This window comes from Microplitis demolitor, chromosome 7 (assembly GCF_026212275.2).
Source record: "Microplitis demolitor isolate Queensland-Clemson2020A chromosome 7, iyMicDemo2.1a, whole genome shotgun sequence".
Classification (NCBI taxonomy): Eukaryota; Metazoa; Arthropoda; class Insecta; order Hymenoptera; family Braconidae; genus Microplitis; species Microplitis demolitor.
The window spans coordinates 3,186,286-3,206,279 of record NC_068551.1 but is presented as its reverse complement, the minus strand read 5'-3'; the positions used below and the strand labels follow the sequence as shown (position 1 = coordinate 3,206,279).

Here is a 19,994-nt window from a genome sequence, read left to right as displayed (position 1 = left end):
TCGAATGAATCGCAAAATCGATTACTTTGTAATCAACTGACGGTTCGATAGCGACAGTCAGTATCATCGACAACTTCACTTGTAGTCCAGATCCTTCTCTAAGTTTGAATTGAAACAGTATCGCAGTGGCGTCGTGTAATTATCCATAAAATTTGTTGCTCAGTTATTGTTTAATTAAATTGTGCAGTATTTGTAAAATTTAAACTGTGCAAAGTGTCTATGGTGTAGTTGAGTGTTGAGTGTTCGGTGTTAGTGAAAAGTGTTGCTGATGGCTGATGCTGATATCTTTCAAGTTCCTGATCAAACTCATCTGGCATCGTCTGGTGGGGAAATAGCAGTCAAGTGACGTTTTTTTTAGCTGCAATACACTTGGAGCAATTTAATTCAAATCTCCAAGTGTATTAGGAAACCCTTCTGCATATTATTTCTCCGCCAAGGTTTGTTCAAACACTCAAGTGTTTTTTTTTATATATTGAAAATTTTTTTTAACATATTTTGCCACCATTTTATTTTGACTTATGATTTTTAATTTTTCTCAAATTTCTAATAACTTATTTTTCGAATATCTATAAATTTACCTCTCGAATAATATAAATAATTAACAAATTGTTAATGAAAAATACAAAACTTAGGGCTTTTTTTTTAGTCAAATTAATATAATTATTCACACAAGTGAATTTTAATAAAATTATTAAATTTAAATTTTGAAATTTGGCGTCAAGTTGGCGTTTCTGCGCGTCCCTGTTGCGCGGCGCTGTAATCAACGTTCCCATTTTTGCTAAAGTAGGGGGAGGGTGAATAAATAGCTAAGTCGATTGCTGTGTATCAACTGGCGGTCTAATAGCGACAGTCAGTATCATCGACAATGGCAGTAGTAGTCCAGATCCTTCTTTTCGTTTAAATTGTAACACGATATTGCCGTGGCGTCATGTAAAATTGTGCAGTGATTGTAAAATTCATTTATTAATTTAAATTGTGCAAAGTATTTGTGGTATAGTGAAGTGTTCAGTGCTAGTCTAAAGTGTTAAGTGTCCAGTGCTAGTGCAAAGTGTTGCTGATGGGCTGATGGCTGATGCTGATATCTTCCAAGTTCCTGAGCAAACTCATCTGGCATCGTTTGGTGGGGAAATAGCAGTTAAGTGACGTTTTTTAGCTGCAATACACTTGAAGCAATTTAATTCAAATCTCCAAGTGTATTAGGACACCCTTCTGCATATTATTTCTCCGTCAAGGTTTGTTCAAACACCTGTGTGTTTTTTTAAAATATTTAAAATACTTTTCTATCATATTCTGCCACCATTTTATTTTAACATACAAATTCTAATTTGTCTCAAATTTTTGATAATTCATTGATGATTTTCCATCTGTCTAAATACGCATTTTTGAATTTTTACTCTATTTACACTTATTTATTAATTCAAAAGTTTTAAAAACTCTCATTTGTCAGTCAAATTTACACTCATCATTCTTAAAAATATCAGATTTTCAAATTTCCCGCTTTAATGGGAGGCCTAGTTAGTAACGCCCTCAAGTAGAAACACCCAAAGTTCTAACGCCGAAATCAAAATGGCCGATGGCTTGTTGTAAGTGATGTAGTTTGTGAAAAGTGTTATTTAATTTATCAACCAAAAATAAAAGTGTGAAAATTGATAATCGTATGGATAAAATAAAATTACATTTATAATTTTTGACATAAGCATACCAATTAAACCGGTAAGTACACTTACATTATTATCAGATAAACTAACATATAAATATCGCTATCATGTCGTCATCATACTGAAAATTTATTTCGCAAAAAAAATCCAGTACGAAATATAAACTATAAATGTATATTTATATCAAGTAAATATTGTTTGGATGATAAATTAATAGCAAATGATTAATAATAGGAGTTGACTGCTGAATAAACTGGAGCCTGATCGTAATAATATGGCGAGTCCGTCGCCTCAGTCGTCACCAATGCCACCACCACAAGCCCCGAGTCCAATGGGTCCGCCACAACAATCGTCCTCGCCCTCGAATCCTCAAGGAAGTCCAATGGGTCCACCTCAACATCATCCACACAGTCCGACCCAGGCATATCCTGGTGGTCATCCACTACCTGGCCCAGGTCCGGGACCTGGAGGCCCTCCGATGTCACAACCACCGCAACAACCGCCACCTCAACAAAATTATCCACCACATCCACAACAAATACCACCTAATTTAGGACCTCAGGTAATTTATTAATTTTATTTTTTAAAATTCTCTTGCATTGATTCCATAAATTTAATTTCCCATAAATTTTACTAATTAATTAATAGTCTAGTTATTTAAAACAGTACTTATATTTTTTAATTAGAGTATTATTTACAAGTATAACTAATTTCGTTGTTCAACTTGACGGTCAGCATCGTTGATCATTTTCTTAAGATCTTTAGCTATTTTGATATTACAAGCACCAATAGCACGTGGGTTCATTATATTGACATCATTTCCTTTAAAAAAAAAAAAATGAACAATAACAATAAATTGATGTCAATGTCTGTTGGCTTTGTTATTACGCAACTCAAGATAATTACTGATTATTTTTTCTCTTTTTTTTTAATTAATACTTTACTTGTTTTTATAAAGTAAGAGACCCAGTACCCGATCACTCCATGTTTTTACATGATCAAGAGTGATCAAGTACTAGGTCTTTTACTCTAGCTGAATAATAATTTTATTGAGTGATATAAAATCAATTACCGGTCACGCGATCAATAACAACACCCCCAGCTTCGGTGATAATTAAAGAAGCTGCTGCAATATCCCAAGCTGAAATTCCCGGACCTTCTATCTGATAACCCTCGATAGCTCCTAGTGCTATATGACATAATGTAATTGCTGCGCTACCAATTGTTCTTATTCTAAAATGTAATTCTCTATTTAATTAACCCTTGTTCATCAAGAAAAATTTCTTCATTAATTAATTACCCGTGAGTTTTACTTCCAAGTAATTTTATCCTCTCGATCATTTTCTCTCTCAAGTCATCAACTTTTATAAATGCTGGTTCGATAGCAATAAGTGATTTTGAAATATCTTAAATATTATTTTGATTATTACCAGGGATTAAAAAAATGAATTATTGGAGATTAAATTTATTTGTTATACAAACCATCAACAGTCGACGTTTTTAGTGGACGCCCATTGAGAAAGGAACCTCTTCCTTTTCTCGCAGCAAATAATTGATCGAGAATCGGGTTATAAACAATACCAATTCTCATTTCTTTATTAATCGACAGTCCAATGACGACACAAATTTGTGGGAAATTATGAATGAAATTCATTGTTCCGTCTATCGGATCAATTATCCATGTAGGATCGTCCGTTAACTCTGGTAAATTTTTACCTGTTGATTCTTCGCCAATAAATCTTAAAAAAAAAAAAACAAAAAAAGTAAACAGTAGTTCATCTCGGTGTTGCAAATATTTGAATCTTGAACAAATAAGATAAATAAAAAACAACTTAATAAATTACTTGTGATCAGGAAATTGCTGTTTCAATTTTCCTACAATAATATCTTCGATTTTACGATCATATTCAGTTACAAGATCCCAGTCACCTAGTTTTTCTGTCACTGTTTTTCTAGCAAATGTCACGCCTTTTAGTACCTTGAAAATAATCATTACATATTTACATTCACTTAAATTCTTAAGTTATTAATTATGCACATAACAATTTTTATATTTTTTTATTTATACAAAAAAAAAATCAATACGTAATAGAATATTTTATTAATTTATTTATTTTAATCAAAATTTACTCGGAGTTTGGGAGTTTTTACGAAAATTACTCCGTATAAGGAGTAAATAGGAAATTTATTTTTTCAGCGGAATGATTTCGGAAGTATCTGAATTTTATTTAAATTCACATTCACTTTGATTTGGAATTTTAATATTAAAATAAACTCTCCTTCGGAGTGAATTTTACTCCGAGATGATTAAAAAATTTATAAAGTGGACCCGAATTAAATCTGGAGTAAATACAGAGCGGATGACTCATTTAACCCGCGTTCACTCCGAAAATTTTTTGCAGTTTAATAATTTTATGCATTAATTTTTAATAATAATATTTATTCATCAATAAATTAGAACTAAAGTATCTCATTAAATACTTCAATATACTCTTAATTAATAAACAAGTAAATGATACTTTTATTAGCATAGAATAAAGTAAAAAAAAATAAGTTACGTGTCCAGCTTCCAGAGTCAGCTTCATAGCAATATCGTAGTAAAAATCTTCATCGTGTTTAGCCATTTTAAATAACTACTTGTTACTGCAATTACTCTTTTCCTTTTATCTATTTTATTAAAAACACTAGGAACTATTATTAGAATTGATGTTTATCCAACAACTCGTAGAAGCTGACTAAGATTTAATAATCTCCTTCAAGATCTTGTCTTCATTGTTGACCGCGAGAGTATCAATCGTAGTAGGGACTATGAAAGTTATGTCAATTTTAATTATTATTCAACTTCACTGTCAATTTATTTATTTAAATTTACTATCAAACTCAATTAAAATAAATAATTAAATTTTTTAATATTTACAAATTTTTATTTATATTTAATTCAACTGACACTTTTTTTTATCAGTCAGAAATTTTATATTTTTTCTAAAAACTAAAATTATTTTCTACATAACTAATTAATTAAAATACATTCAAGTTCTCTTGAGTCGTCTGCGTTGTGTTTGAAGATCAGTTTCATTTATCAGTTTGGATATTTCTATTGCGAGTGCTTCTGTTCCAGTTGCTAACGTCATTGGCTTCATAATATTAAAATTTCCTCCTATTAAATATTAATAATTATTTATTAAACCATTAAATAATATTATTATTATTAATTAATTACCTTTACTATCAATCACAGTACCACCAGCTTCTTTAACTAATAGGTATCCAGCTGCAACATCCCATGGATGTATATGATCCATGTGAAATGCATCAATAATACCTCTTGCTACATATGATAGTCCCATTACTGCTGACCCAACATTTCTAACTCTGTTTAAAATAAAATATTTAATTATATAAGTAGTTAGTTAATTATTAATTGAAAATAATTAAAATTATTTATTTACCCATCAGCGACTTGTGACAGCGCTTCAATTCGACCTAGTGTTATGTCACGTTTAGGCCCCCATTTAAGTAGACTGGGTTCAATATTTATTAAAGCCAGTTCTAATTTTTGAATATTAGATACTCTGATTTTTTTATCATTCAAAAATGCGCCTTGACCTTTTTTAGCTGTGAATAATTCGTTATGGTGTGGGTTGTTAATTATTCCAAGTTCTATTTCTTTGTTTATTGCTAGACCAATTGATATACAACATTGTGAAAATCCATGGACAAAATTAACTGTGCCATCAATTGGATCGATAATCCATGTAGGTGCGTCGGTTAATTCTAATGGCTCATTTTTGTTGTGTGATTCTTCAGCTATAAATCTTTAAAACCAAAATTACAAATTTTATTACAAATTTTATTTAAAAGATACAGTGAAATTTACTCCTAAAGAGAGTTTATTTTAATATTAAAGCTCCGAATCAGTGAATGTGAATTTAAATAAAATCTAGATTACTCCGAAATTACTTCGCTGAAAAAAAAAACCCTATTTACTGCGTATGCAGAGAGATTTTTTCCAAAACTCCAGAACTCAAAATAACGGAGGGAATTTAAATCCGTAATCATTCCGAATTTATTGAACACACTTTTTTCTTTAAAAAAAAAAAAAAAATAATAATAACAATAAATTTGAAATAAAAGTACTTTTAGGAATTAACATTTAAAGTTTACGCTGAATACACTAGTACTTATGCGCCGCGATAAAAATATTAAATTATTTATATAGAAAATAAAAATTTCTTACTTGTGATCTGGAAATTTCTTCGATAAGTTTGATATCAATAAATTTTCAATAGCTTTGTCTTGTTCGGTAACCAGATCTCGATAATTTCCTTTGATGTGAACAGTTTTTTCACGATCGAGAGAATTTTTCAAAATCTAAAAAAAAAATTAATTATATTTTTTTTCAAATATTTGAATAAAAGATAAATTTATTTCGTTGAATGAAAGACTAGTATCATACCTCGCCTGCTTGCAGTGCAAGTTGTTTAGCAAACACAAAATATTCTTCAATATCTTGATTCGTTCCCATTTTAATTATTGTTACAATAATTATTATAAATATATAAATGTATATATTTTAATATACTTAATGATGTGTGTCACCGTTGACTGGTTTTACATTAATGCAGTTTCTGTCAGATTTTATTCTAAATAAATATTATTACCTTGACGTTTATCACTATTTCAAGATAATAATCTCTTGTCTTCTCTCGAGTGTCACTGATATCAAATCTTATTAAGTTTTAATTTATCTTTTTTTTTTCTTTAATTGTTTGTTTTCTGGCTTATGTAATTCTAATTTTACTTCTGTTCACACCAATCTTTTCACTCTTATGTCACATGGCATAAATTTATGAAGGTAAACATTAAATTTTTAATTTCAAACTTGATAACTTTTTTTTTAGTCATTTTTTATCCACAACAAAGTTCGTCATTTCACTTAATTTAAATTTATCTTTATAATAATAATAATTTTTTTGGGTAAATAGAAATTGTATTAAATATTTTTCTTAATTATAAAAGATGATAAATTTTTTTTAGTCTTTTATTAAACTATTAATTCAAATTGTAATTCAAGTATTTTGCAAAAAAAAAAAAAAGAGAATTTCTTAGTGCAAGAAATATTTTGCATTATGCATTGAAGACAAAAATTTTCTTAGAACTAGAAAAATTTTAATTTTCATTTTATAATGCAAAAAATTTATTAGGACTGTTAGGTTTTGTGAATTAAAACAAATTAATTTATTAAATAAATGAAAATTATTTCTTTTAATTAGAATACGCACTCTAGAGTAGTCTTCACTCTTAAGAGATTTAGCTTAGACTAACTTATTCTGTTAATATTATTTAACACTGAAGTCTAACCACCTCTCCTCTTTGTCGATAACAAATATGTTTAAGATTGAGGCCCATTTGCTTGGAACATGGGCCTTAATCTCGTTTCGTCCCAAGTATTTGAGGTCATAAAATTTGACCCGTATTAACTTTCTTTTTCTCAAGTAAACATATATTTTGAACCCAACGTTACATGTTAAGCTATAGTATATATTATTTAAGTAAATAATATATACTATGACTTAACATGTAACGTTGTTTGAAATAAGATGTCGAACAGAATATTTAGTAAAAAGAAATATTAAATAACATATATATTAGTATAAAGATTAAAATCCACAATTTAAAAAAAAATACCAGAATCAAAGCATTTTTAGAAAATTTGTATTTTTAAAAAACAAAACATGAAAAAATTTTTAAAATAATTAATATTCCATAAATAAATAAATTAATAAAATTAAGCAACAATAACTTTAAAAATAAATCAACAGTTTATTATCATTTATACAACATGGTTTCATAATATTAAAAATATCTTAAAAAATAATTTCGTATATATATTTATATAACATTCAAATCACAAACTGCAAATAACTTTGATATGTAAAATCTCGTCAGTGTAACAATATTTCATTTAAAAAATAGTTAATAATTAAAAAGTAAATTTTTCTGTACACAAAATCCCAACATATAACAAATTAAACTTTAAAAAAAAAAAATTAATAGTAAACAATATTGGTATGATAGCTCTATAAAAACAAACTAAGAAACTAAAAAAATCCCGCACGTTTAGTCGAGTGATTCAGCCATTAATTGACACTATTAATTAAATGTTATCTCATTACGATACATAAGTCTGATATATTTAAATTTGCGTATAAATACATCACATCTATGCTGAGTAATTATCTCTACGTGCTTCCGTTGTAGTTATTAAAAGTATTCTTATCACTGCCGCGTCGACGGTGTGTTTTAATGTCTGCTAATTTTATAAGTTTTACAAGTTCGGGTGCCAGTTTCTTGTTACCCATTGCCAGAACTCTGGGTTTCATTAAATCAAAATCATCACCAGAGGTATCGACAACATGCCCGCCGGCTTCACGAATTAACAAGACACCCGCAGCAACATCCCAAGGATATAAATTGTCGGTATGATAAACTTCTGCGGCACCCATCGCGACATAACAAAGTGTCAAAGCTGCTGAGCCAAGTGTTCTTATTCCATGCGCCAATGTTACAAATGCTTCTAATCTTCCAAGGATTATGTCCCTGGTTTCTTCTATGGTAGCGTATGACGCTTCAAGACAGATCAAAGAATGTCGCAATTCTGTAATAGATAAATATAATTATTTATTATTTAGATAAACTATTGATCCTTCATTGAGATAAAATAATTTTATTACCTTTGACGTCAGAAGTTTTGATCGGTTTCCCGTTTAGATAAGCGCCTCGTCCTCGACGCGCTGTAAACATTTGCTCGAGAACTGGGTTGTAAACGATACCAATTTCTAGCTCACGATTAACTGCAAGTGCTATTGATATGCACGCGTGGGGAAATGAGTGAACGAAATTCGTCGTTCCGTCAATTGGATCAATTATCCATGTTGGCGCGTCTGTTAATTTTGGAAGGACGTGGGTTTTTGAAACTGTTTCTTCTCCTATAAATCTAAATTTATAATTATTTATTAATAATTTTCGATATATAAATGATAAATTTTTTCTAAAAATGGTTTTAGTAAACAAAAAAACAATTTTACAATTAAATAAAATGGAGTTAAAATAAATGCCAATTATTAACAAAATAAATTCAGATAAAAAATAATTAATCGGTTATCATACAAGTTCATTAGCCAGTCATCCAATCCATAACCGATTGATTTAAAAATAATAAAATAATGATATTTAAAATTTATGCTAATGGCATTTAAAATCTATTTATAACTATTTTCGAAAAACTACTTTTCAATAGCCAAATCGTAAAATTCATTACTTGAGTTTAATGTTTTTCAAATATATATTTATATATTTACATTATTTTATTTCATCACAATACCTAGTAAAATTTTCATTACTTCCGTAATAACAAACATCTATTTTTATAAATTACGCGAAAATTTGTTCTAAATATTTCTTATATTTATTACTCGCTAAAAATTTCCATTTGTCAGAAAAAGAAAAATTAAATTCGATAAATTTTTTATATACAAAAATTTTAATAAATTTAAATACAGTCGGACCTCGTTATAAGACTATCATTCTGTCTTTTTTATAAACCAGATATCGCGATAGTTTGAGAGAAACTAATAGTCTTATAACGAGGTCCTACTGTAAAATTTATACCTTTTTTAAAAACTTTAACCTAATCGTTAATTTCTACAGGCAATTTTTATTGCAATTAAAAAAAAATAATTCGTCAGTTTTATTTAAGTAATTAAATACTTGAATTAAAATTTTTTTAATAGAAGTAATTTTTTTTTTTTTTTTTTTTTAGTTCATAAGCCAAATTGAAAAACGGCTTTATTAAATTTGATTAAAATTATAATTATAATTAATAATAAAAATAAAAAAAATAATTTTTGACATACTTGTGAGTAGGAAATTCTTTAACAAGTCCATCAATTAAAATTTCTTCGATTTTTTTATCATACTCAGTAACTAAATCCCAGTCACCATCTTTCGTTTCGATATTTTTTCCACCTTGTATCGCATCTCTGATTATCTGTAATGTCACATTAATAAAGATTCTTTAGTATAAATATATGTAATTCACCACTTGAACATCTCACTCTCTTTCTCTTTTTTCCCCCTATTAAACTCCCCATTAAATTGCTCTATCATTACTATATCAAGTATCAAATTATTCTGATATATTTATAAGCGCGGTAATTTAAATATTCAAATTTCCATTCAAAGCAACACCTCATTTATCTACCAATCAAATATTTTTTCAATCTCATTTGATTTTTAGAAAAAGTCAAATTCTTTCATTATTTTTTAATTAAATTTAATAATAATAAAAAAAAAATAATACCTTTGCTGACTCGATCGTTAGTTTCATAACAAAGTCATAACAATGATCTAATTCTTTTTGTGTAGCCATTGTAATTTAAAAAAATTTAATGGCTGTTGTCAAAATTTAATTAAATAAATTAAATGATAAGTAAATAAAAAATAAATTTTATGTTAATAAAATGTTAACCACTAGCTCTAACTTTCAAGTGACGTTACATTTGCGGAAGCGCAGTACTTATGCAAAAGCTCCACAACCCCACTACGTTATTTTTCCGATGCATGCATTGATAATATTCGTTCTAATATTACATTGCAACATGTATACAATTCGTTATTTTTATATTTATATTTATCTATCTTATATATTTATAATTTTCTTAACACTTCTAGCCAACTATTTTACCAAAATATATAAATATAATTTTGAATATAAAAAAAACAAAAAATTCAGTCTTTAAATTTGGAAACAAATTTTTTTTATTGCAATTTAAATTTCTTCAAAATAAATATTTAAAAAAAAAATGAAAAACAAAATTAAATACTTCTTTTAGAAAAATAATAAAATGAGGAAAATTTTTTTAGTAAACAATTTAAAATAATTAAAAATTTTTATGTAAAAATTTTTTAATGTAAAATAAGAAAAAAAAATAAATTCAATGTCATTAAATCTAGAAAAAATTTTTAATTGATTTGCAATTTAAATTTCTTCACGGTAAATGATTTTAAAAAAATAATAAACTAAAAAGTTAATAGTTTTTTTAAAAAAAAATTATAAATTGAAATTTTCTATTCATTTTAATTTTTTTTAGTCATCAGTTAGAAGAAATAAAAATTTTTCATTTGTATTTCGTAATTTTTTCACAGTAAAGAATAAAAAAAAATGATCTAATGTTAATAATTTTTGTAAAGAAAAATTATAAAATGAAATTAAAATTTTCTAGTCATTCAAAAATTTTTTGTCCACCTGTTTAATAAAAAAAAAATTCCATTGATTTGTATTTCAAAATTTTTTAACGTAAAAAAAAAAGTCAAATAAATTTTTTTATAGTGATCATACAATCGCTTATGGCTGTATCAGATAAGTCAGCAATACAAGTCAGCAAGTTGAATGTAATTTAAGTTACAGGTGTAGTCAAGCACGTGTTAACAATGTGTCACTTATATTAAAGCGTAGTAGTTGGCTAAACTCCTTTTTTACGTCTAGTATATTTTAATCTATCTCTCTCTCTCTCTCTCTCTTTATTCTTCCATACTCATGCGTCGTTCACGCTCCCAGCGACCCGTAATCACGTTCCAATAGCATGCTTCTAATCTTTGTTTTAAGCTAGTATCTATCATCAACTTCCTATGATTTATTTCCTCATTTTTGTCGTCAGAAAAATAATTAAAAGGAAAACGCATAATAGAAAATAAAAAAAAAAAAATAATTAATCAAGTTAATTACCGACAATTCTATTTGTTTATAGTCTTTGTCTAATTTGCAATGTTCATTAATGAATGCATAAATTATGTGACATTAGAATGCTAATTTTATCATTTGTTTAATTTAAAGTTTAAGTTCAAGTTTAAATAAAATATAAATGACATAACAGTTGTTTGAAATAGCGGAAAATTTCATTAAATTTTGACGTAATCATGGAAATTAAAACTTGTAAAAATTGCATTCAGTTCTTATCTCTCATGTATACTAATGATTATTGTATTAGACATAATAAATATATAGATGGATAGATTAATATAGTATATATTAAATTTATGAAAACAAAGTCAACAGATAGTACGACTGGTTATAAAATAATAATAATAATTACATATTAGTAAACAGTTCTTAGTTTCAATGTCAAATAGATACCGTAAATTATCATGCGGACAGTCATCATTAATATATATCGTTTTATTTGATATCATCAAAATTGCAGTAAATATTATTGCCGAGTAGAACTAGATTGCGGTATACCATACTCCAGTGGAAAGTATTATTTTCATTTAATTTACACGTGCTCATTATTATTAATAAATATATTTCTGCATATTTACATTCAAATAAATACTGATTAAATTTTCCAAATGTCCATCGTGATATGAAAAATTTATAAATCGAGGTTCTAATTAGCAAATTGTCTTAATATTTTTTAATTGGTGATTCTGTGGAATTTTCAGGGTAATAGAAAAAATATTATTTTAGTAAGCTAGACATAAATATTAGACATAGGGTGAGAGCACTAGTACCCAGTTCCTAACCAGTAGCCAGCTGGTTATATATTTTAGTACTGGATCAAAATATATATAGATATTTGACATCAAGTGGCTGGTTATTGGTTTGAAGCTGAGTACTGGAGCTCTTACCCTACGAGGAATTGATTTTTATCATTAGATTTCTATTCTAAATGAAGGATTTTCTAAAATGGAGTTAGACATTTGCTAATTAGAACGTAGATATGAAACGTCAAAGGATATTAAATTTATGGAGATAATTGTAGGGAAAAGTATACAATTAAATGGTGAAAGTTGTAACGTAAAATTAAAATTTTTAAGGGTCAGACGGGAGGTCCGACTGGATCACAAGGACCTGGAGGACCGATGATACCGGGGCAGATGAGTGGGCCACCTATGGGACCTCAGATGTTTTCTGGTGGACCACCGAGTATGGGACCGGGTGGACCTGGTCAAATGGGGCCTAGTGGACCTAATCAGATGGGACCTGGAGGTAAATACTGGTGTTTAGTTAATGAGGTGATCAAAAATGCAATTGTTTAATTGTGAATACTTTTTAGGCCCGAATCAAATGGGACCTGGAGGACAAATGGGTCCAGGTCATATGGGACCAGGTGGACCTCCAGCACCACCACATATGCAAGGCCCGGGAAACCAAATGCCAAGTGGACCAGGACATATGCAAGGGCCTCCACCATCGGGACTTATGAATGCAGGACCAGGTCACATAGGACCGGGGCCTGGGTCGATGCCAGGTCCAGGACACATGAATCCATCGATGGCTGGTCCACCGGTTCCGATGTCTGGAGCACCTATAGGTCCAGGTGGACAAATGCCTGGTCACGGACATGGTGCCAATGGACATTCTCAGATGATTGTCGGCGGCCCAGGAAATCAAATGAACATCGGACCCGGGGGTCCGGGTGTTCCTATTAATATGGGCGGACCTAATGCTCCCGGACCAGTTCCAGCTCCCATTGGTCCCAACGCCGGCCCAGGGAATCAAATGGGACCTGGTGGACCAATGATGCCCGTATCAGGATCTAATCAGATGCCCCCAGTTGGACCTGCAAGTCAAATGGGACCTGGAGGGCCTTCAGCAATAGTCGTTAACAATTCCGGAAGCCCAGTAGGTCCTGGTGGTCCATCAGGACCTCCAGGTATAGGGCCGATGCCACCAGGAGCAAATCAACCCATGGGACCAATAGCACCCGGAGGACCTGGCAATCAAATGACTCCAATTCCCAGCGGTCCACCCGGTCCTCCCGGGTCTGGACAAGAGAATCTCAACGCTCTCCAGAAAGCCATCGACTCCATGGAAGAAAAAGGTCTTCAAGAGGATCCCCGTTACTCCCAATTACTCGCTCTTCGTGCTCGCAGTCAAAATGCCGGAATGGGAGACAAACAGAATTTCAGTTCCCAACAACTCCAACAACTCCGAGTCCAAATAATGGCGTACCGTCTGCTAGCCCGAAACCAACCACTCTCTCAGCAATTAGCTCTAGCTGTTCAAGGCAGTGTCTCAGCCCCAGGTATGCCTCAGCGACCAGTCGACCCATCACAGACTCCAAGTACACCAGCTGGCTCTCAACTTCTCTCCGCGACCACAGGCGCCGTTGTCCCGAGTTCCGTTGGAGCTCTACGACCTGGCTCTCAATCATCCCAACAGTTACAGCAACAGCAACAACAAGCTGCTAACAAAACAAATCGCGTTACAAGCGTCGTTAAACCTTCCGGTTTAGATCCTCTAGTCATTCTCCAAGAGCGAGAAAATCGCGTAGCCACGCGTATTGCTCTTCGCATGGAGCAATTAAGCAACTTACCTACAAATATGCCCGAGGATCTTCGCATTCAAGCCCAAATAGAGTTACGTATGCTCCGTGTACTTAATTTCCAACGTCAATTACGTTCTGAAATAATCGCCTGTACACGTAAAGACACAACGCTCGAGACTGCGGTCAATGTCAAAGCCTACAAACGTACAAAACGTCAAGGATTGCGGGAAGCCCGTGCTACTGAAAAACTGGAAAAACAACAGAAACTTGAAGCGGAACGGAAACGTCGACAGAAACATCAAGAATTTTTGACCTCCGTTCTACAGCATGGCAAAGATTGGAAAGAATTCCATCGTAATAATGTTGCTAAGTTGTCGCGTCTAAACAAAGCTGTACTGAACTACCATGCAAACGCTGAGCGCGAACAGAAGAAGGAACAAGAGCGAATTGAAAAGGAACGAATGCGTCGTTTGATGGCTGAAGACGAGGAAGGTTACCGTAAACTCATTGATCAGAAGAAAGACAAACGTCTGGCATTTTTGTTATCACAAACCGACGAGTACATCTGCAATCTTACTGAGATGGTCAAGCAGCACAAGATGGAACAGAAACGGAAACAAGTCGAAGAGCAGAAACGTAAGAAGAAGAAGAAGAAACTGCAAGACGGGATGCCCGTCAATGAAGACGGAACACCGGCTGAGGATGCGCGGGTTCATGTTTATGAAGTGAGCACTGGCCGGACATTGACTGGCGAGGATGCGCCGCTGATGAGCCAACTGAATGCTTTCATGGAGTCGCATCCCGGTTGGGAAGTCGTCGAGTCTGACAGCGATGAGGACGACGACGAAGACGAAGAAGAAAATGTCTCGGAACAAAAAGCTAAGACTGGAGATTCCTCAGCTGCTTCTGCTGAGAGCAACAATGAGTCTATCAGTGAGACTAAAAAGAAATTAAATAAAGCCAAAGTTGAGGACGACGAGTACAAAACTGAAGAGCAGACTTATTACAGCATCGCGCATACAGTGCACGAGTGTGTTACTGAACAAGCCTCTATTATGGTTAATGGCATACTCAAGGAGTATCAGATAAAGGGTCTCGAGTGGTTGGTGTCATTGTTTAACAACAACCTCAATGGTATTTTAGCTGACGAAATGGGTCTCGGTAAGACAATTCAAACGATCGCGCTCGTTACTCATCTTATGGAGAAAAAGAAGGTCAATGGGCCATTCTTAATCATCGTTCCATTGTCAACTCTATCTAATTGGGTACTAGAGTTTGAAAAGTGGGCGCCGAGTGTCGTTGTCGTATCTTACAAGGGTTCACCCGCCGGGCGACGAGCGATACAGTCGCAAATGCGTGCTACTAAATTCAATGTTCTGCTGACTACGTACGAGTATGTCATCAAAGACAAAAGTGTCCTGGCTAAATTACCATGGAAGTACATGATCATCGATGAGGGTCACAGGATGAAAAATCATCACTGCAAATTAACCCAGGTGTTGAACACTCACTACTTAGCGCCACATCGTTTACTTTTAACTGGTACTCCACTACAAAATAAATTACCCGAGTTGTGGGCACTGTTGAACTTCTTATTGCCCTCGATCTTCAAATCCTGCAGTACATTCGAGCAGTGGTTCAATGCGCCTTTTGCCACCACCGGGGAAAAGGTCGAGCTGAATGAGGAAGAAACGATTCTTATTATTCGCCGTCTGCACAAAGTACTGAGACCGTTTTTGCTGCGACGTCTGAAAAAAGAAGTCGAGTCTCAGTTACCTGACAAAGTTGAGTATATTATCAAGTGCGATATGTCTGGGTTACAAAAAGTTTTGTACAAACACATGCAGAGCAAGGGTGTGCTGTTGACTGACGGTTCTGAGAAAGGAAAGCAAGGAAAAGGTGGCGCGAAAGCGCTGATGAATACAATTGTCCAGCTTCGTAAACTGTGTAATCATCCGTTTATGTTCCAAGCGATTGAGGAAAAATATTGCGAGCACATTGGGGTCCAGGGTTCGCACACAGTGTCAGGACCAGATTTATATCGTGCGTCAGGTAAATTTGAGCTGTTGGATCGCATACTGCCTAAGCTAAAGGCGACCAATCATCGCGTGTTACTGTTCTGTCAGATGACGCAACTGATGACGATAATGGAGGATTACTTGAGCTGGCGAGGGTTCAAGTACTTGCGGTTGGATGGTACAACCAAAGCCGAAGATCGTGGTGATTTACTGAAGAAGTTCAATGACCCCGGGTCACAATATTTCTTATTCTTACTGTCAACTCGTGCTGGTGGTCTGGGTCTCAATTTACAAGCCGCTGATACTGTCGTTATTTTTGATTCCGACTGGAATCCGCATCAAGACTTGCAGGCACAGGATCGTGCCCATCGTATTGGACAGAAGAATGAAGTACGAGTGCTGCGATTGATGACCGTTAATTCTGTCGAAGAAAGAATACTGGCTGCTGCGCGATATAAGTTGAACATGGATGAGAAAGTCATCCAGGCTGGAATGTTTGATCAAAAGTCAACAGGAAGTGAGAGACAGCAATTTTTGCAGAGTATTTTACATCAAGACGACGCGGATGATGAGGAAGAAAACGAAGTACCGGATGATGAAACGGTCAATCAGATGATTGCTAGGTCGGAGGGTGAGTTTGAAACTTTCCAGAAACTAGATCTCGAGCGACGACGAGAAGAAGCTAAACTAGGTCCCAATCGTAAGTCGCGTTTGCTGGAGGAGAATGAATTACCAGACTGGTTGGTCAAGGATGACGAGGAGGTCGAGCGGTGGACGTACGAAGAGGACGAGGAGCGATATCTGGGTCGCGGATCTCGCCAGCGGAAGGAAGTTGATTACACTGATAGTTTGACGGAAAAGGAATGGCTCAAAGCTATTGACGATGACGGGGTTGAGTTTGATGACGAGGAGGAAGACGATAAGAAGAAGAAGAAACCGCGAAAGCGGCGCAAGAAGGGAGAGGAAGATGAAGAGCCGATACCGAAGAAACGTCGCGGCGCGGGGAGCAGTGGTGCTGGACCGTCTGTTGACATAAAACTACGCAAGTCCATGAAAAAATTACTTATGGTTGTTGTTAATTATACGGACAGTACTGACGGCAGGTTACTGAGCGAACCATTCATGAGACTGCCGTCCAGACGAGAATTACCTGATTATTATGATGTTATAAAAAAACCTCTGACTATTAATAAATTGTTGAAGAAAGTCGATGAAGGCAAAGTAAGTATTTATTTATTTATTAATGAGACCGCTGAGATAGCAATTTAAAGATTAGTATTCAAATTAATTGACTTGACTCGATGGCTGCGCTTCTTAGCTTCGGTAAACTTTCCCCGTAAATTAAAGTTAACTAGAGACTGTCTCAAGTCATGACATTGCGCCATAGATACAAACTTTAATTTTTGCTATAAATTATTTCTTTCTAAAGTTTTAAAATTAAAGTAACAAGTTGTTTACTTTTTTAATGAATTTTCATTGGATCAATATTTTCTATTTTTAATGTTATTGAATTCTTACCATGTTTTATAATTAACGTTTTATTTAATTTTATTTTTGATGAGTAAATTAATAAATTATGAGGGAGCGGTCTCTTTAAGGGGATTTTTATACAGTGACTCCCACTTTTTAGAAAAAATTCAGTGACTTTCAATTTTAATGATCGTATTGTCTGAGAATGTCCTGATGTTCAAATATTAAAAAATATATATATATATATTTTCAGTATTCGAGTGTAGATGAATTGGAAAAAGATTTTATGCAGTTGTGTAAAAATGCCCAAATTTATAACGAAGAAGCCTCACCAATTCACGAGGATTCGATTGTTCTAGAATCGGTATTTACAAACGCACGACAAAGACTCGAAGCCGAAGGTTCAATGTCTGATGACGGTTAGTATAAATTTATGACTACTATATTATATTTTACTATGATAAAATAATAAAATAATTTATGATGATAATGACAACATAAATTTATATGATGCTTCAATAATAATGCAGAAAATAATTCATCTCCAGACGATCGTGATGATGGATCGGACGGCGACTCGAGTGTAAGGATGAAGATTAAATTAAAAGGACGTAAAAGTGAGAGTAGAACGGGTAGTAGGCGTAAAAGAATAACGAAAAAATATATTTCTGATGATGACGATGACGCTGATGACAATTAAGTAATTTTTCATTTTTTATTTAATTAATTAATTAATTAATTAATTATTATTATTACAAACTATCATAATTATTGTTAAGAAATTTAATTTAAATTATCATTATTATTTTTAATTTACGTACCAAACTATTCAACTTAATTATCAACTAAGCAAATAACGCAGTTCAATTTTCATATTGAAAAATTTTTATTTTTCCCATCGACATCGAAATATATCAGATATATATATATATATATATATATATATATATATATATATATATATAACTTTCACTGTAATTAAATAACAAATGATCATATATACTTATAAAAAATAATAATGTATGACTATAAATGATATTATAAATTTATTTATAATATATATACATAAAATTGCATTTAAGGCTTTTTCAAAAATTTATGTCATATATTAATTTGTATTATATATATATGATCATATATATTTATAACTTTTTTTTTGACTACTGTTTACATATATATATTTATATATATTTTAGGAGTGTGAGAATAATTCGTACTTACAAACTATTCGTATTAGATCGAATATTAAATTTTGATTCAAAATTATAATTTTAAAATTATTCAAATTATTCGTAAGCCTCTGAATTATTACTAAATTATTGTAAAAAATTACTTATAGTTTATCACATATGAGTTTTAAATTTAGTAGTAAAATAAAGTTTAAACTTCTGATACTAGTTTGAACTGAAAATTTGAATTTGAATAAAATAATTTAAAAACTGGAAAATAAATATAAATTTTTAAATTATTCGACGATTAAAAATTTGAATCGAATATTAACACTCGATTATAAAATTATTCGCACACTTTTAAAATAAATTAAACGATGGCAAATATTTAAATGATCTGCGTTAATTAAAAGCCTGAGATATCATTAATTAGTATTTTTAATGGATCTTTAATTAATTGATAACGTATACTATTATTGTAATGATAAATATATATTTATAAATACTGTATTGTATTGTAGTTTATATATATATATATATGTATGAAATGATGTTGAAAAAAAAAATAAAAATGAAGACAAAGGATAATAAAATAAATAATAGAATATAGTAATGAATATTCAGACAATGGTGATAAATAAATTGTGTGTGTTGTGTTTAGATGTAAATTTTTAATCTACCATCAATAAATCATAAGATTAATCCGGCTCATAAAATTAAACTCAAAGCTCCACTAATGTAATTTACACATCAATTGCTCTTTGTTTTTATGCATGCGAATTAATGGCGAAATTTTTTTTCCTTTTAATTTCTTTTGTCAAACGGCAGACGTCATAAATTTGAATTTTTATTTTTTTTTCACACCCTTTTTTGTTATTCATATTTTTCGAGTGTTGAGAAGAAAAAGAAACTAAAGTAAAATCCTAACGATGAAATTTATTCATCGATGTCACGTTAACGAACGTACTGGTTAGAAATCTATCAATGAATTTTTAAACAATTGTTCCGTGCGCGTATCCTTTTTTTTCTTCCGTTTCGTACAATTTAATTGAGTAGGGTTCGATAAATTTTTATCTATTGATTAATCACGTTTTTTTTATATTTTTGAATTTAAATTAAATCTTTTAGAAATTTTTTTTTTCCTTAATTCAATAATTAAAATTTAAATAAAAAGATGGAATTGATTATCGATTATTTTATGACAGCATTTTACCGACTCAACTTGATGGTTTTTTTTTTTTTAATTCATTTTTAGCTCAATGAGTTAATATGCGGATTAAAAAGAAAACAATTAAAAATATTTAATTAGAATTCCTGACGAATTTATTACAATTTTTTTTTATAAAT

At 31.6% G+C, this 19,994-nt stretch overlaps 4 protein-coding genes across 6 annotated transcripts; 1 reads left to right on the top strand and 3 right to left on the bottom strand.

Annotated features, from left to right (window-relative positions):
* The first annotated feature begins 1,561 nt into the window (after positions 1-1,561).
* LOC103576840 (ATP-dependent helicase brm) lies at positions 1,562-18,396 on the top strand. Of its 3 annotated transcripts, none has more exons than XM_014440230.2 (6): positions 1,562-1,713; positions 1,893-2,220; positions 12,537-12,708; positions 12,776-17,229; positions 17,732-17,897; positions 18,027-18,396. In XM_014440230.2, the coding sequence occupies exons 2-6, from the start codon at positions 1,933-1,935 to the stop codon at positions 18,176-18,178; spliced, it is 5,232 nt and encodes a 1,743-aa protein (XP_014295716.2). In that variant the 5' UTR covers positions 1,562-1,713; positions 1,893-1,932; the 3' UTR covers positions 18,179-18,396. The 3 variants fall into 3 exon arrangements, with proteins under 3 accessions (XP_014295716.2, XP_053596399.1, XP_014295715.1); XM_053740424.1 differs by having other exon boundaries at positions 18,009-18,396; XM_014440229.2 differs by lacking the exons at positions 1,562-1,713; positions 1,893-2,220 and adding an exon at positions 11,598-11,974 and having other exon boundaries at positions 18,009-18,396.
* LOC103576837 (uncharacterized) lies at positions 2,340-4,360 on the bottom strand. The gene is made up of 6 exons (XM_008557231.2): positions 4,217-4,360; positions 3,503-3,636; positions 3,141-3,397; positions 2,959-3,064; positions 2,731-2,891; positions 2,340-2,480 (listed from the first exon to the last, which is right to left on the bottom strand). Exons 1-6 carry the CDS (start codon positions 4,280-4,282, stop codon positions 2,365-2,367), a joined length of 840 nt encoding a protein of 279 aa, XP_008555453.1. The 5' UTR covers positions 4,283-4,360; the 3' UTR covers positions 2,340-2,364.
* LOC103576838 (inositol monophosphatase 2) lies at positions 4,561-6,718 on the bottom strand. The gene is made up of 5 exons (XM_008557232.3): positions 6,115-6,718; positions 5,896-6,029; positions 5,108-5,473; positions 4,879-5,030; positions 4,561-4,815 (listed from the first exon to the last, which is right to left on the bottom strand). The coding sequence occupies exons 1-5, from the start codon at positions 6,181-6,183 to the stop codon at positions 4,688-4,690; spliced, it is 849 nt and encodes a 282-aa protein (XP_008555454.1). The 5' UTR covers positions 6,184-6,718; the 3' UTR covers positions 4,561-4,687.
* Positions 7,479-10,219, bottom strand: LOC103576839 (inositol monophosphatase 1). The gene is made up of 4 exons (XM_008557233.2): positions 10,021-10,219; positions 9,575-9,708; positions 8,393-8,655; positions 7,479-8,316 (listed from the first exon to the last, which is right to left on the bottom strand). Exons 1-4 carry the CDS (start codon positions 10,087-10,089, stop codon positions 7,901-7,903), a joined length of 882 nt encoding a protein of 293 aa, XP_008555455.1. The 5' UTR covers positions 10,090-10,219; the 3' UTR covers positions 7,479-7,900.
* Positions 18,397-19,994: the final 1,598 nt, after the last annotated feature.

Excerpts from the sequence above, each read along its gene's own strand:
- LOC103576840 (XM_053740424.1), top strand. The coding sequence starts at position 1,933 with ATGGCGAGTCCGTCGCCTCAGTCGTCACCAATGCCACCACCACAAGCC. Across the intron at positions 2,221-12,536 it reads CACCTAATTTAGGACCTCAG|GGTCAGACGGGAGGTCCGAC; the intron begins GTAATTTATTAA and ends AAAATTTTTAAG. Across the intron at positions 17,230-17,731 it reads AGAAAGTCGATGAAGGCAAA|TATTCGAGTGTAGATGAATT; the intron begins GTAAGTATTTAT and ends ATATATTTTCAG.
- LOC103576837 (XM_008557231.2), bottom strand. The coding sequence starts at position 4,282 with ATGGCTAAACACGATGAAGATTTTTACTACGATATTGCTATGAAGCTG. Across the intron at positions 3,065-3,140 it reads AAAAACGTCGACTGTTGATG|ATATTTCAAAATCACTTATT; the intron begins GTTTGTATAACA and ends ATAATATTTAAG. Across the intron at positions 2,481-2,730 it reads TGTTATTGATCGCGTGACCG|GAAATGATGTCAATATAATG; the intron begins GTAATTGATTTT and ends TTTTTTTTAAAG.
- LOC103576838 (XM_008557232.3), bottom strand. The coding sequence starts at position 6,183 with ATGGGAACGAATCAAGATATTGAAGAATATTTTGTGTTTGCTAAACAA. Across the intron at positions 5,474-5,895 it reads AAGAAATTTCCAGATCACAA|ATTTATAGCTGAAGAATCAC; the intron begins GTAAGAAATTTT and ends TTGGTTTTAAAG. Across the intron at positions 4,816-4,878 it reads TACTGTGATTGATAGTAAAG|GAGGAAATTTTAATATTATG; the intron begins GTAATTAATTAA and ends AATATTTAATAG.
- LOC103576839 (XM_008557233.2), bottom strand. The coding sequence starts at position 10,089 with ATGGCTACACAAAAAGAATTAGATCATTGTTATGACTTTGTTATGAAA. Across the intron at positions 9,709-10,020 it reads TAACGATCGAGTCAGCAAAG|ATAATCAGAGATGCGATACA; the intron begins GTATTATTTTTT and ends GTGACATTACAG. Across the intron at positions 8,656-9,574 it reads AAAGAATTTCCTACTCACAA|ATTTATAGGAGAAGAAACAG; the intron begins GTATGTCAAAAA and ends TTATAAATTTAG.